The sequence below is a fragment of the Phascolarctos cinereus genome, unplaced genomic scaffold (genome assembly GCF_003287225.1).
Source record: "Phascolarctos cinereus isolate Bilbo 61053 unplaced genomic scaffold, phaCin_HiC Scaffold_1;HRSCAF=81, whole genome shotgun sequence".
Taxonomy (NCBI): Eukaryota; Metazoa; Chordata; class Mammalia; order Diprotodontia; family Phascolarctidae; genus Phascolarctos; species Phascolarctos cinereus.
The window spans coordinates 92,468,932-92,485,881 of record NW_027555514.1 but is presented as its reverse complement, the minus strand read 5'-3'; the positions used below and the strand labels follow the sequence as shown (position 1 = coordinate 92,485,881).

The 16,950-nt window shown below is 39.4% G+C and overlaps 1 protein-coding gene across 1 annotated transcript; it reads left to right on the top strand.

Moving 5' to 3' along the window:
- Positions 1 to 386: 386 nt before the first annotated feature.
- Positions 387 to 16,364, top strand: LOC110201985 (stonustoxin subunit alpha-like; the record flags this gene model as incomplete). The annotated part of the gene is given in 2 exon segments (XM_020977933.2): positions 387 to 2,433; positions 10,638 to 16,364. Coding segments are annotated over 2 exon segments (2,148 nt in total), but the record flags the coding sequence as incomplete, so codon positions are not given.
- Positions 16,365 to 16,950: the final 586 nt, after the last annotated feature.

The window sequence follows — 16,950 nt, the reverse complement described above, 5'->3', positions numbered from 1 at the left end:
AGTTGCCAAGCTGGGAGGAGGCAAGGCTTCCCTACTTGGAGAAGGAATAGAGGGACTTAGAGGAGGGAAGTATGTGCTGGGGCTGTGGGATGGAAAGGATAAGGATCCAGATTCAGGGGTTCAGAGTAGGGAGAGGCTTTGTAAGGGTTCCCCCTTCAGTCATAGAGGGCTCCAGGAGCAAGGGAGTTACAGAGGCCTAGAGAAGTTCTTTCCAGGTCAGGAGTAGGATTTTCTCCACCTCTGCCATCTGTGCCTCTTGCCCTGCTTACCCTTCTTCGACAAGCTGCTCCCAGGCCCAGCTGTCCCTGCTGGAAAGGACACCCTAAAGTGACAGGCTGTGGTCCCTCTGCAATCTGCCATTTACCCCCTAATGTCTCTGTCCCATTCTAGGCATCACTTTATGGGACAAGGAGACCCTTGAGAGAAATGTGACCATAGAAGAGCAATGCAAGACTGACTTTGACATCCTCACCTCTGATTCTATTGATGAAAAGACCAAGGCCATGAATATCTCTGCAGAGCTGAAAGCAAGTGTCTTGGGGGGCCTGGTTAAAATAGGAGGTTCTGCCAAATATTTATGTGACACCAAGACATCCCAACGGCAAGCTCGGGTCACTCTCAAGTACAGTATGACTACCCAGTATTCCCACCTCACCATGAACCACCTGGGGTATCAGAATATTGCTTACCATGATGTGTTTGATAAAGGGACAGCCACCCACGTGGTCACAGCTGTGCTCTATGGGGCCCAGGCTTTCTTTGTGTTTGATCAGAAAGTTTCCACCAATGAAAACGTTAAGGATATAGAAGGCACCTTGAAGAATAAAGTAAAGAAGATTCCCCAAGTATCAGGAAAAGCAGGGGGAAAGATGAAAATGGAGCACAGTAAGAAAAAATCAACCAAGGAATTTAGGTGTAAGTTTTATGGGGATTTTGTTCTTCAGACCAATCTGATGACTTATAAAGATGCAGTAGAAGCGTATGCCTCCCTTCCTAAGCTGCTTAGGGGCCGAGGGGTGCCCCTCCAAGTCTGGCTGTACCCTCTGGAGAAGCTGAGCTCCAAGGCTGCCAGGCTGGCTAGAGGAATCAGCATTAGCTTGGTATGCAATGCCCAGGACACTCTGGAGAAGTTATCTGAGTGTGACAAGAGGTGTAATGACATGCTGGAGGCACCAGAGCTCTCAGTCTTTCCTGCAATCATGGAAAAGGTCAGCTTATTCCAAGAGCTAAATAAGCAGCACAGACAGCTTTTACAGAAGGACATAGCCAAGGCCTTACCCCTGATCAGGACAGGCAGAGCAGAGGAGGATGAGCTGACCAGTATTTTAATTAGGGAGAGCCAGTCCCCATTCAGCACTAACAGGCTCTCACAGTTCCTGGATCAGAAGCTCCAGGAGATGAAGGTGCTAAAGTCCTACCTCACCCTTCTGAAGGAGGTGCCAGTGATAGCCAACCAGAATGAGGTGGGCGATGTGGTAATAGGCTCTCCCCATAGATTTGTCCTGGTGTTTGCACTCACCTCCTTGCAAGAGGAGCCCTACTTAGCAGACTGGAAACAGTGGCTGTGGAATCCAGCATCATTCAGTCCTGACTGTGAGCAAAAGACATATTCCTCATGGGTCAAGGACAGAGAGACAAGGAGAAAAGAAAGACAATTGGCAGAATCCTTTTCAACCTTTGCCAAGGCCAATCATTCCACTGAGAAGACTCACTTCATTGTGGCATCTGTCCCAGACCAGGAGAACAAGGGGGTCTCCATTTACCTCTATGAAAAGGGACTGCAGGTCAGCACCAACTTTGAGCTACCAGTCAAACCTCCCCCTCCCCAGATTGGTGAGGTCACACATGACTGTGTAGAGCTCACTGTGACCTCAGCATCTAGGCAGGAGGAGAGGATCACTGGCTATCAGGTTGAGTACCAGGTTGTAGGGCAAGAGGACTGGACCACCATCCCTGTGTCTGGAAAGCCAGAGGTATTCAAAGTGAGGGGCCTACAGCCTAGCACAGAGTATCTCTTCCGGTTTGCTGAGGTGTGAGAGCCAGGGCTGAGTGAGAGCAGTGACGTGAGCCTCGCTGTGAGGACACTTCCCCTGACCTGGCCTCCTGGGAAGCCAGAAGCTGTTGTGGTGGGACCACAGTCTGTGACCCTGCACTGGGACGGTCCAAGGGTTGTTGGAGCAGGAGTCAAGATCAAGGACTATAGAATAGAGTACAGAGAAGAGAGTGAGGCTGTGGGTGAGGAGGGGGAAGGAGAATGGCACGAACAGAGAACAAGAAATGAGGGGACATACTGTGACGTCGATGGACTGACCCCTCAGACTGTGTACAGGTTCCGAGTTTCTGCCGTGTGTGATGGTAGCCAGACCAGTGACAGCAGTGACAAGAGTGACCCAGTGAGGACCCTCCCTACCACAGAAGAAGCTACAGTCTCTGGTAAGGGGCTTTTAGCAATTACATTCCATCAGGATGTTTCTCATCACTGGAATATTTGAAGTGTTGCAGGGGTTGATTAAGAGACTCTCATTGATTTCACAATCCACTCAATGAAATTACCAAGGGTCAGACTCTGAGGGACTTATTTGTAGTTTATAAGGGTCCATTTCGTGTGGGAGGGGGTTGATCAAAGGCATCTGTAATCAATCAAATTACACTCCTCCCCCTACTATAAGAATGTCAGGTAGATAAGATACTTACTAATTCAAATTATTAAGTTAAGTGCCTGAAATTTTTGCCATTGAAAATCATACCCAGTTGACAGTAATTCAACACATTTTTCTGAGCTATGGTTTTTTTTCCAGGTCTATAAAAAGTAGCCCTTGGCATATGTTTATTTTTTAAAATGACAGTTTGAATTGCTTGACTTGAGAATTTCAAGACACTTTTTGGTATAATACAATAAAAAAAAAATCCTAGAGTTGGAAGGAATCACCTCTTCTGAGTTCTAGCTGTATCATATGCCCTCTCTCTCTATGATGTTTCCAAAAAGTGATCATAAAGTGATCAGCCTCTAGTCTAGCGTAAATACTGCCAATGATCAGAACTCATTCTCTCATAAGCCAGCTTTTTATCACATTTTGGTGAGCTCTGATCTTTGATGGAGCTAAAATCAACTTTCCTATAACTTACATCCATGGGTTTTAGTTGTGGCCTCTGGAGCCAAGCGGAACATATTTTTAGTCACTTTTCCACAGAGCAACCCTTGAAATATCAAAGAAAGTTATCATATCCCTCCTGTCCATGTCTTTTTTTAAATAATATTTTCCCCAAACATGTAAAAAACCAATTTTAACATTCATTTTTTAAAATTTTCGCTTTCTCTCACTCACCTTTCCCCTCCCTGAAACAGCAAGCAATTTGACAGATGTTATACATGTTCTATCATACAAAACATATTTCTATATTAGTTATGTTGCAAAAGAAAACAGATAAAAAAACAAGGAAAAATGAAGAAAGTGAAATATTAATAGTATGCTTTGATCTGCATTCAGACTCCATCAGTTCTTTCTCTGGAAGTAGATAACATTTTTCATCATGAATCCTTTGGAATTGTCTTGCTAGGAAAGAATTTTTTTTTAACATTTCCATAATAGTCATGTTGTGAAAGAAAACAGACAAAGAAACTCAAGAAAAATAAATTTTTTTAAAAAGTACGCTTCAATCTGTATTCAGATACCATTAGTTCTTTCTTTGGAAATGGATAGCGTTTTTCATCATAAGTCCTTCAGAGTTGTGTTGGATCATATTTCTGAGAATAGTTAAGTCATTCATAGCTGATCATCTTATAATACTGCCGTTACTTTGTATATAGTACATTTCACTTTGCATTAACCCAGGTTTTTCTGAGAGCATCCTGCTTATCTTTCTTTATAGTACAATAGTATTCCATCATAATCACACAGCACAACTTGTTCAGCCATTTCGTAATTGATGGGCACCCCTTTAATTCTGGAAAAATTTAAAAAAAAAAACAAATGTTAAACTTTTTTTCACCTGTAAGTGGAAAAAATGCATTAAAAAAGATTTGTGATAGCTGAGGAAATCAAAGATCCTTTAGGGAACTGAGTATCTGTAACACAACCTTGTTCAAACATTTATACTATGAGGAGAACATACACACCAAATACTTGTTCTTTATAAAGTATAGTAAAGTTTTTCAAATGGCTTCCAAGTCCATGTTTTCATGTTCACTGAAATTTTTAAGGCAAGATATAATTTCAAATATCTAGACCTGAGCCATGGGCTTTTTAGAGAATGGAGATACTTTCTGGAATTTCAAGATCACATACTACTGTTTCACTCTTAGAATGTTCTGATGTTTTGTGTTTACTTTTATCTGTTTCAGATATTACTGTCACGTCTCCTGTCTCTTTCCTAGAAAGACTGTATTGCTGAGAACTCATTCACAGCCGATCATTGCACAATGTTGCTGTTACTGTATACAATGTTCTGTTTCTGCTCACTTCACTTTTTATCAGTTCATGTAAATTTTTCCAGCTTTTTCTGAAAGCATCCTTCTCCATCATTTTTATAGTATAATACTATTCCATTGCAATCATATACCACAACTTGTTTAGCTATTCCCCAATTGATGAGTATCCCTTCAATTTCCAATTCTTTGCCACCACAAAAAAAACTGCTATAAATATTTCTGTACATGTAAGTCCTTTTCCTTTTTTTTTTTTTTAAATCTCTTTGAGATACAGACAGTGTGATTGCTGGGCTAAAGGGTATGCACAGATTTATAGCCCTTAGGGCATAGTGCCAAAGTGAAGATTGGATCATTTCACAACTGCACTAGTGTCCCAGTTTTCCCATATCCCCTCCAACATTTGTCATTTTCCTTTTCTGTCATGTTAGCCACTCTGATATATGTGAGGTGGTATCTCAGGGTTGTTTTAAATTGCATTTCTCTAATCAATAATAATTTAGAGCATTTTTCATATAATAGATATCTTTGAGCTCTTCATCTGAAAATTCTGGTTATGTCTCCTTTCCCCTAAGCTAACCACCACAGATTCCTTCAATTATTCTTATATAACATGGGTCCTAGTTCCCTTACTATCTTAGTTATCAGTCTCTGGATTTGTTCCAGATTACCAGTATAGCTTCTAAAATACAATACCCAGGGGCAGCTAGGTGGCACTGTGGATAGCCCTGGAGTCAGGAGGACTTGAGTTCAAATCTTGCCTCAGACACATAACACTTACTAGCTGTGTGACCCTGGGCAAGTCACTTAACTCCATTGCCTAGCCAAAAATAAAATAAAATAAAATAAAATATAGTACCCAGAAATGAACATAGTGCTCCAGATGCAGACAGACACATAGGAAGATGATTACATTTTAAAGTGTCTACTCTGTGCCAGGCACCGTGCTAATCACAGTGTGCTTGGCATAGTGGGGATACAAATACAAATAAACACAAAGATAGTCCCTGCCTTCAAGGAGCTTACAATCTAATGAGGAAAGACAACACACAAAAGGAAGCTGAAAGGGGAAGGGGGGAGAGGAAGGCACATAGTGGATGGATATTGGAGAATACCACAGAAATTCAAAAGCAGTATAGCTTGTGGAAAATGGGGGGGGGACTATGCTGGGCCCCCTCATTAAATAGAGGCCCTGGAACTCAAGGCTCTGCCTTCCAGTCATTTGGAACTGACCAGTTCAACCAGTTCCAAATATATCTAACTATACTGTCACTCATCTCATATCTGTCATCTTCTTCCCAAAGACATAATAAGAGAGTTATCAGATGCCTTATTGAAATTCACATGCATTATGCCAAATGCATTAGCCCTGGGTCTACCATATATACACATATGGGGGGAGAGAGAGAGAGAGAGAGAGAGAGAGAGAGGAGAGAGAGAGAGAGAGAGAGAGAGAGAGAGAGAGAGAGAGGCTGATCTCATATGCCTTATTCTTAATAAGCTTATGCTGATTGCTACTGGACCCCATTAGGTGCTCATAAACCATGTGAAAGGACTGTCATTCAAAAGACGGTTTGTTACACTTGTAACTAGAAGCAATAGGTGGAAGTTATAGGAAGGTTAGGGTTTGTTTAAAAATCCTTTCTGGAATTCTTCTGGGAACTAGTCAGCAAGCTCTTAATCTGCAGATTGAGAAATTCACATCCTTCCCTCTTTTGAAAATTGAGACATTTGCCCCTTTCCGGTGTTCCACAGCATTTTCATGTGTCTTCAAGGATCAGTTCAGCTATTACATGTCAGTGTCATGACGGAATCTGGCTGGGCCAAGCCTTTTTTTTTTTAAATTTTAGGACTTTAATTTTAATTTCTTTTTGTCCCTTTGACAAATTTGACAAATACCAGCAAAAATGAACATTCCCATGTACAAAGAACAAAAAGAGTAAAATTATGAGTTTTTATCACAGACTGCTTGGTTTTTTCAAAAAGTATTTGACAAATTCAATTTGTTAGTTCCAAAGCTCTTCTGTTTATCTGTATCTCCCCCTCTGGAATCCCTTCTGTTCTTTTCTGTCCAGCTAGGTGGTACAGTGGATAGAGGGCTGGGCCTGGAGTCATGGGACCTGAGTTTAAATCCAGCCTCAGATACTTACTGGCTGTATGTCCCTGGGCAAGTCCCTAAATTACTATCTGCCTCAGTCTCCTCATCTGTAAAATGGGGTCAATAATAGCACCTATCTCTCAAGACTGCTGTGAGGATAAATAAGATAATATTTGTAAAGTGCTTAACAAACCTTAAAAAATTCTATAGGTGCTAATTGTTGATGATGATGATGATGATGATGATGATGTTCTTTCCTTTCTTCTTTTTTCTGGTGGGGTATCACTACCACTCTGATCCCACCCCTCAAAAAATTCTCTTATAACAAATAAGCATAGTTAAGCAGAACACATCCACATGTTGGCCATGTCTGAAAATATATGTCTTTTCTGTTCCCACCTTTAGTCCATCACCTTTCTGTCCAGATACGGGAAGCAGGCTTCACCCTCAGCTTTCTGCAGCTATGGTTGGTCATTGTATCAGAGTTCTAAAGTCTCAAAAGTTTTCCTTTTTACAATAGTGTTATTGCATACATTGTTTCCCTGGAACTACTCACTCTCCTATGTATCAGTTCTTATAAGTCTTCTCAGGTCTCTCCTAATTATACCAAGGCTTCCTTGAACCTATTTAGAACTATTAGGTTGTGTAAAAACTTTAGCTTTATGTCATCAAAATTTTACCTCCTATGAACCTTTCTATCTCTTGTTTGATCATGAATTCTTCCTTTATCCATAATCTGCTTACAATATCATCTTCTATGTCTAAATCATGTGCCCATTTTGAGCTTTGTCTTGGTATATGATATATTGATCTATGTCTAGTTTCTAACAGACTACTTTCCAGTTTTCCAATAGTTTTTTGTTGAATGATGAGTTCTTGTCCCAATAGTTGGGATCTTTGGGTTTATCAAACACTAGGTTACTGTGTTCATTTACTTCTGTATATTTTGGACCTAATATGTTACACTGATAACTGCTCTATTTCTTAATCAAATTGCTTTGATGATCACTGCTTTGTAGTAGAGTTTGAAATCTGGTACTCCCCATTTTCTATTTTATTGATACTCTTGATATTTCTGAACTTTTGCTTCTCCAGATGAATTGTTATTACTTTTTCTAGCTCTGTGGAGTAATTCTCTGGTGGCTTGATTGGTATGACACTGAATAAGTAAATTAACTTAGGCCATATTGTCATAAAGTGTTGGGCAGAGCTTAGATTCTATTGCTTCCTCTCACTCCCCCATCTTGGCTCCACCCCCACAGGTTTTCTCATAGACCCTAACCAGGAATACACAGTAGATCTAGTGCCCAACTTTGGTTCCCTCATCAGCTGAATAGACAAAGGAAATGGGGAGCTACTATTAATAACATCAGGCTTCTAGCCTGCTATTGGACTTTTGCATAGGCAGCTCAATCAATATTGAGATTTTAGGACCTCAGAGAAGCCTCCCTCTTTATCCCACCAAAACAAAACAAAACAAAACAAAACAAACAAACAAAAAACTCCCCAACCTGAGGGCTAACATTTTTAAGCACTTAGGGTCCATTCCCTTTTAGCCTTGCTCTCTGTCACCCCCCAGGACCAGTAACACACTAAGACATATCAATCATTTATACCCCAGTGTTGAGAGTTTTAATCAGACTCTTTACTGAGTACATTTGTAAGACTGGGGACCTCTCATTTAGTCTGGATATTTCCAGCTCCCTGAACCTCATTTTCCCCTTAATCCATCCTCTAGAATTATAGAATATTAGAGTTGGAAGAGCCTTAGACTAGCTCAGTAAAGCCTCCAGGCCTTTTTAAATTATTATAATTTTAATAGCAGCATTCTTTATTACTGGTCTATGATAAGTCTTTATGGGACATCTTGAGCACTTGAGGAAAATAATACATGTCTTATCTACGCTGCCTCTTTCTATATCATCATCGCTTTCCAGTGACCTCTCTTACCCTATCCTGCCCTCAGAAGAGTGCATAAGTCTGGTCAAGTCACTCAATCTGTCTGCCTCAGTTTCCTCAACTGTAAAATGGGCATGATAATAGCCCTTACCATCCAGGGCTGTTGTGAGGATCAAATGAGATAACATCTGTAAAGTGATTAGCACAATGCCAGGCACAAAGTAGGCACTTAATAAATGCTTGTTTCCACCCTTTCTTCTTTCAGAATCTTCTCTCCTACAGTTAAGCACAACCAATTAACACATGGCTCATTCTCTAGACCTTTTTCACACAAATTTCTCTCTAACCCTGTTAGAAAATGTCACACTCAGAAAATGAAAGGAATAAGGATGAACACAAAATGGAAGATGTCAGTCATCAGTGTAAACAACCCACCCTCAAGATGGTTTACAGATGTGTTACTGGTAATACTAGGGTTTTTCTGAAATTTCAGCAAAAGTAGTGAGAGCCTTCCTTAAAAGGAAGCCCTGTATTTTCAATAACCCCTGTAGGATCAAAAACTCAACGACACAAGTACAGGATGTGGGAAGCTTGGTTAAACAACAGTCAATGTGAACAAGACCTGCAGATGTCAGGAGACTATAAACTCCCTAGGAGGTAACAACATGACAATAACAACAGCAGCAGCAACAACAACAATAATAATAATTGGTATTTAGATGGCATTTCAAGGTTTGCAAAGCATGTTACATATGTTATCTAATTTGATGCTTGTAAACCACCTTAAGATGCAGGTGCTATTTTTATCTCCATTTTTTTTTTTTACAGATGAAGAAACAGCCTCAGAGAAGTTTTAAGTGACTTGCCCAGGGTCATGTAGCTAGTAAATATCTAAGGCCAGATCTGAATTCAGGTCTTCCTGAATCTAAGACCAATGCTGTGTAATCTAGCTGACAAAACAAGGAAGAGTCACTGTAACCTGTGTTGAGAGGACTAGTGCCCATAACGAAGGAAGGAGGTAATAGTCCCATTAGATACTTCCCAGGTGAGACCACACCAGGAGAACCTTGTCTAGTTCTGGTTGCCACATTTTAGGAAAGGCATTGACTCCCTGGAACAAATACAAAGGAAGATGACTAGAGGGCAGAAGAGCTAGAGCCGGGTTGAGGGCAGTGCTGTGTTGGTAAGTGCTTAATAACTGGCTCTCCAAAATGCAAGACATATTTAAAAATATAATCTGCATATTAACATTTTCTCCATCACTTTCTCAGGTCTAGGCACCCAACAAAACAATAAATCAAACCCTGATCTGTAGCTTTTGATGATTTCTGAGGTGTAAAGGGTCAAACTGAAAATGTAATAACCAGTTGTTGGCAGTCAATATGAGCTGGCTCTAGTACATCCCTGACTGGGGACTGAGTTGAAAGTAAAGCAGGGAAAAATTGTAGGTATAGATATAGCAGCTGGGGGATGAAAGAGCCACCTTTCTGTTCTTCACTTTGTTGGTGACGGTAGGGGAAAGAAAGATATCCTTCAGAGAGGAGGATGGGAAAGGGAGCTTGAGGCCCCGAGACTGTAGCCTTGGAAAAGAAGCCTACTCCCCTCCCCAATATTGGTACCCTGGGGCAAAGCCCTCTTCACCTCGTGCTAGGTAGAGTTCTGGCAAAACCTGGCCTGAGGCATATTGCTTTTGGGATGGTTCACTATGAAGTAGGGCACAATAACAGCAGAGGTAGGGAGGAGGAGGAAGAAAGGTTCAGGATTGGAGAGAATAGAAAAAAGCTGTTTTAGGAACTCCTGCTACACAAAGTACTGAATATATTGATCAGATGTGTTGATTTTCATTTTGTTTTTGTTTTTCCTTTAAAAATACTGTTAAGTGAGATGGCCCTCCGGCAAGGGGAAAGGGAAGGAAAAGGAAAGAGATACTGGCAGAAATTGTGGTAACATTTAAAAAAAACCCCAGAAGATATCAATAAAATTTTCAGAAATTTTATTTATTTAGAAATTTTAGAAACATAAATAAATGGAATATGTAGAAGAAAAAAAAGAAAATGTCTGTAGACCCTAAGGCAGCAGGTGACAAAGTTAAGCTAGAGGTCCAAACTATGGCTCTTGCCTAAAGAATAAAGTGATCACTTTATTAGTTGCCTCATTTCTAACTTCAATTCAGTCTGTGAAAGTAGGTTATGAATATGTCTTTCTTCTTCCCAGGAGGGCCTGAACCTGGCAATTATTCAGAGGATGTAAGAATTACCCTTTTGGGGAAGACTGGGTCTGGAAAAAGTACAACAGGAAACACTATTCTTGGCTAGAATGCATTTAAATCTGAATTATCCTCAATTTCAGTAACCAAGACATACAAAAAAGCAAGCAGCATGAGGAATAACAGAATATTTACAGTGGTTGACACACCTGGCATTTTTGATACAGACAATAATATGGAAGAAACTATACAAGAACTTGTTAAGTTCCTGGTGATCTCCTCCCCAGGGCCTCATGCATTTGTTCTTGTAATGTCTTTAGGCTGTTTCAATGAAGTAGAGAAAGTAACCATTCAACTCATTCAAAAACTTTTTGGAAATGATGCACTGAAATACACTATCTTATTATTCACTAAAAAAGAGGGGCTAAAAGGGGAGAGCATAGATGATTTCGCACAGAAATGTAATGATCAGGACTTTGTGAAGCTGACAGAAAGCTGTGGGGGACGGTACTGTGCTTTCAACAATGATGCAGCAGGAGAAGAGAAGGAAGCCCAGGTCAGGGAGTTCACAGCAAAGGCCATCCACATGGTGAAGAACAACAGAGACTCGTGCTACAGCAATAAGGTCTACACTCAGGTTGAAGAATTTAACCAAAAAGAAAAAGAAAGGTCAAATCCCAAGAAACAGAAAAACAAAAATGAGGACAATTTCTGAAAAAGGTTAATTTGGCAAATTATCACTTTTTTCAGATGGCTTTGGGAAGAAATTCATGCTTTCATCCAGAAGTATCTAGATGAATTTAAAAAAATTACTAAGATTCTTAGTTCTTCTTAGGATGGTAGTTTTTTCCAGTGATGAAAACATTGAATAATAAATATTTTCCAAAACCACAAGGACCTTTCTCCCCCCTATCTTAGTATGATGAATCTCTCTACAAAGGCAGATCACAACTTTTTTTTTCTAGGCAATTGGGGTTAAGTGACATGCCCAGGGTCACACAGCTAGTAAAGTGTCAAGTGTTTGGTCTGAGGCCAGATTTGAACTCAGGTACTCCTGACTTCAGGGTCAGTGCTCTATCCACTGCACCACCTAGCTGCCCCCCATCACAACTTTTTAAAAATCTGTTAGTAAGCAGTCATTCTGAGTTCCTATCCACTCTATCCTGCCTTCCCCCCCAAAACACCAAAATTGCCTTGTGGTCAACTTCCAAAGGATCAGTTTCTCTTAACTTAACAAAAGCTGGTCTTTGGATAAGAAGTGCATTATATATGATGGAGCCTGTACTCAAATGCATCCAACCTGATAGGAACTGGCAGAATTTACAATGCTTTTGAGAACTCAGGTCATCTCCATGTTAGGATGAGGTACTGAAATAGGAAATGCAGAAATATGTGTCTACAAATCAGGCTCTGAGCATAACCAGAGATATCCAGGGGCAAAGGGAGCGGGCAAGGCATTGGGAGCACGAGAGATCTTTCACCTGAAAACTACCCAGGGTGGACAAACTTCAAGTTTGTCAGGAAGCCCCAGAGAAGGAAACTTGGAAGCCCTAGGGAGCAGCAATGGGCAGCAACCATTCTCTAGCTCCAGTACTCAGACAGGGACAACTCATACCTGGGGGCTTTGAACTCCCTAATGCTCTATACACGTATTGAAATTCCAGATAAGGCCACAAAGATCCAGTATGTGGGGCTCATCATGGGAAATGGAGGTCAGCGCAAGAACTCGGGAGAACTAGGCTGAGACTAATCTGCTTAACCCAAAGGTGCAGTAGGAGGGACAGCCTGGACCTAGCACAAAGTCCCAATTCAGGAACTAAAGCTGGAGATGAGTAAATCAAAGAAGACACTGACCAGTATAAAAAATTACTGTAGATCTAGAGATCCTCCAGAAGTATGAGCAAGTAACCCTATAACACTGAAAGCAGAGAATTAAATAAAAAAAAAATTTTCTGCAAGAACTATGTGAATACCTAGAAGAAATGAACAAGATATTAAAAACAATAATAACAATAGCTAGCATTTAAGCTAGATTCAGAATTTACAAAGCCCTTTACAAATATTATCTCTTTATTCTTACTACAAGATAGTGACTATTAGATAGGACTATTATTATCCATTTTATGGATGAGGAAACTGAGTCAAATAGAAGTTAAGTGATTTGCCCAAGGTCATACCTAGGAATTATGTGAGGCTGCATTTGAACTCAGGTCTTCCTGACTCCTGGTCCATTCCACTGTGTCACCTAGCTGTGTAAAATAAAATGAAATAAAAATTCTGGAGGACAGAATGAGAAGGAGAATAAGTAGCTTGGAAGAGAAAATGGTAAACCTTACCCAAATAGTGGAGTTCCTAAGAATTAGAATAGACCAAATATATCAATGGTCCCATGAAATAGTTAAGAAATGTTAAGATAAAATCAAAAGACTGAAAAAAAAGAAGAAAAAATGTAAGATTAGTATTAAAAAACCCCCAGTAAAATTGGAAAGCAGGTGACCAAGAGAAAATTTAAGAAACATTGGACTCCCTGAAAACCATTTTTAAAACACTGAATACTATATTCAAGAAATCATACATAAAAACTGCCTAGATCTATTAGGACCAGCGGACAAAGTAAAGCGGAAAAAAAAATTCACCAATTATCTTCTGGGGAAAAAAGAGTAAAAGTTACAGTATTATCAGAGCCAAAAAAAAAACCCCACAAAAAACCAGAGTTCCCATATCAAAATAAAAATACTACAAGCATCTAAAAAGAAGCTATTCAAGCACAAAAGAACAAAGGATCATGCAAGACTTGGCAGCTCCACATAAAAATGAAGAGATCTTGGAATATTCCAAAAAGCAAAAGATAAAGATTTACAATCAAGACTAACATACTCAACAAAGCTAAGAATAAACCTACAAGGGGGAAATGGATTTTTAAAGAATTAGAGGACTGTTAAGGATTATCTATGAAAACTCAGAGCTGAGTAAATGCTTGAAATATGAACACAAGAGTTGAGGGAAACCAGGAAAGGTGAATTTATTTGAGCAATTAGAAGGAGTTGTATGAGGACCTGGACCGAGTGTTAACATTTTAATAGGGGGTGAAGTAACCAGTGTCCTTTCAGAATCTTAATGTCTTCAAAGGCAATCGAATAAGCAAAACAGAGTTACTGAGGGTGGATTTGTTTCAATCTGAGGATTTAGAGAAGGTAAAGAGAAGGAAGGGTAAAAGGAATGCACTAACGTAGACAGGAGGAATAAGAGGCTGGAACTTGTGATTATTCAGAGCTGGGATGTGTGAGAGTGAAAGAAGGTACTGACATGGAGGAAGAGGGGGGAGGATTAGGCAACCACCACCCATATCTCCAGAAGGCCTATGATGAAGTATGTTAATAAGATGAAGAAAAAGGCATACATTTTTGGACATAGTAATGGTGTGGATTCCTTTTGTTTGAATTTGTTACAAGGCAATTTTTTTCCCCTTTCTTCCTCTCTGTTTTCAGTTGGGAGGGGTAGGTAAGTGGGGGGAAGAGAGGTTAACAACAGTGATAACAAGAGGGAGGTTGATTAAGACATTAAAAATACATAGAAGGAAGCATAGATAAGCAGGGTGGTTTTGAAAATAATATGTAATATTTATTATATATTTTAAAGAAAAGCAAGCTGTATGAAATAGAGATTGGTGGTTTTATATTAAAAAATTATTAATTAGCAATCCTATGTCATATCATGTATGAAGTAGGCATTCAATAAATGCTTTTAGACAATGGTAAACCAAAACTATTTTGATTACCATCACTTAGTTTATTTGTAAAAATATGTACTATGTTCACCTTCCATATCCCTTTTCTCTTATATAATCTATGATCCTCTACTTCTCCTGCATCCCTTCATATCAGCCATGAAGTCCCACTGATTTTTCCTTAAAAATGGTCTCTTGTCATACTTGAAACAGAAATACACAAACATAGAGTTAACATTAGGGGCTGGAGAAGGATCTGTTATATAGCAATTGTGATCTCAGACAAAGCAAAAGCAAAATTAGACATAATTAAAAGAGATAAATGGGGAAACTACATTTTGCTGAAAGGAACCATAGACAATGCAGCAATATGAAAAATTTTCAGCAAGTTTCTCTGATAAAGGCCTCATTTCTCAAACATATATGGAATTGAATCAAATTTATAAATATAGGAACTATTTCCTAATTGATAAATGGTCAAGAGATATGAACAGCCAGTTTTTGGAAGAAATCAAAGCTACCTATAGCTTCTCAGAGCCAAAAAAACCAGAGTTCCCATATCAAAATAAAAATACTGCAAACATCCAAAAAGAAGCTAGTCAAGAACCAAGGAACATAGTCAGGATCATGTAAGACCTGGCACCTTCACACATAAATGAAAAGTGATCTTGGAATATTCCAAAAGGCAAAAGATAAAGATTTACAATCAAGACTAAACATGCCCTACAAAGCTGAGAATAAACCTACAGAGGGAAAATGTAACAAATTTCACATGAAAAAATGCTCTAAATCACTACTGATTAGAGAAATGCAAATTAAAACAACTCTGAGGGACCACCTCACATCCTAACATGATAGAAAAGGAAAAAGACAAATGCTGGTAGGGATGTTGAAAACTAGGTACACTAATGCACTGTTGGTGAAATTGTAAACTGGTCCAGCCATTCTTGAGAGCAATTTGAACTACACCCAAAGGGCCATGGGGCAATTAGGTGGCATAGTGGATAGAATGCCAGGCCTGGAGTCAGGAGGACCTGAGTTCAAATCTGGCCTCAGATATTGACTGTGTGACCCTGGGCAAGTTGCTTAACCTTGTACGCCTCAGTTTCCTCATCTATAAAATGAACTTGAGCAGGAAATGGCAAACCGCTCCAGTATTTATGCCAAGAAAATCCCAAACAGGGTCACAGAGTAGGACATGACTGAAAGACTCAACAGCAACCAAAATAAAACTTCATAACCTTTGACTCAGCAATACCTCTACTATATCTGTCTACCAAAGAGATCACAGAATAAGGAAAAGGAGCTATGTGTATACAAATATTTATAGCACCTCTTTTTTTGTGGTGGCAAAGAATTGAAAACTGAGGAAATATCCATCAATTGGGGAATGGTTGAAAAAGTTGTGGTATTTAATTGTAATGGAATACTGTTGTGTACAAGAAATGATGGTTTAAAAAAACAACAACCTGGAAGTGATGCAGTGAAGTGAGCAGAACCAGGAGATAATTATATATTGTAAGAATGATCAACTGTGAAAGACTTAGCTACTCCGGTCAATACAATGATTTAAGACAATTCAAAAGGACTCCTGATGAAAAAATACTATTCATCTTCAGAGAGAGAGAATCGATGAACTCTGAGTATAAATTGAAGCATAATTTTCTTGGGTTTTTTTTGTAACATGGCTAATTTAAAAATGTTTTGCATAATTTCACATGTATAATTGATATCATGTTGCTTGCCTTCTCAGCAGGTGGAAGAAAGGCTGGAAAGAGAGGGAAAATGTTCAAAAGAATGTTAAAATAAATAAATAATAGATTGAGGGGAAAATGGTCTCTTGCATTCATCTCTTCGTTGGTATTTAAGTTGTCATCACCCTAGTCTGTGTCTTCACCAGTTCGTATCTAAACTATTGCAGATGGCCTCCCAGATAGACCCCTTGCCTCTAGAATCTTCTTGCTCTAGTGTGTGGTCAGAACCAGTGCCTCCTAAGTAATCTTCCTTAAAAACAGTCTCATCATGACATCCCAAAGGGGAGAAGCAAGGCAATGGCAAAAACCACATTCTTTTTCCTTTGGGAACCATTAGACTATGAAGATTGGAGGATCTGCTTATCTGCAAAGGACCTCACCTACCCAAGCATTATGCTAGCCTGGCACAGACTGGCTGGCACCTTTCTTGCCTCCCAAGGACACACAGGGAATCCAGCTTGGGGTACAAACAATGAATTATGTCAGTTTAGAGGTAGGCTTTGTCCTTGACACTTTCAGGGTCTCCTGCATGCTCTGGGTCCAGTGTTTCTAGAAAATATGGCAACTCAAAAAGATAAGTTCAGGGGATTCCTTAACACATTCTATTCCAATAGAAGAATAATCACTTAATCTTCTAAAAAAAAAAATTGGGTCTTTAAATGGCCACTCCCCTCAAGAGTGGAAAAAGCTTTCTTCTCTATGATCAATATTCCAATCTAGGGGTTAGCAACCACTGTGGCAAACCAAAAATGGATTTATATTTTTAAATATAATAAAACTTTATTTAAAAAAATGTAAAAATAGCCCTAAGTCAAGGGTGGTACAAGAACAGGCCAAGGG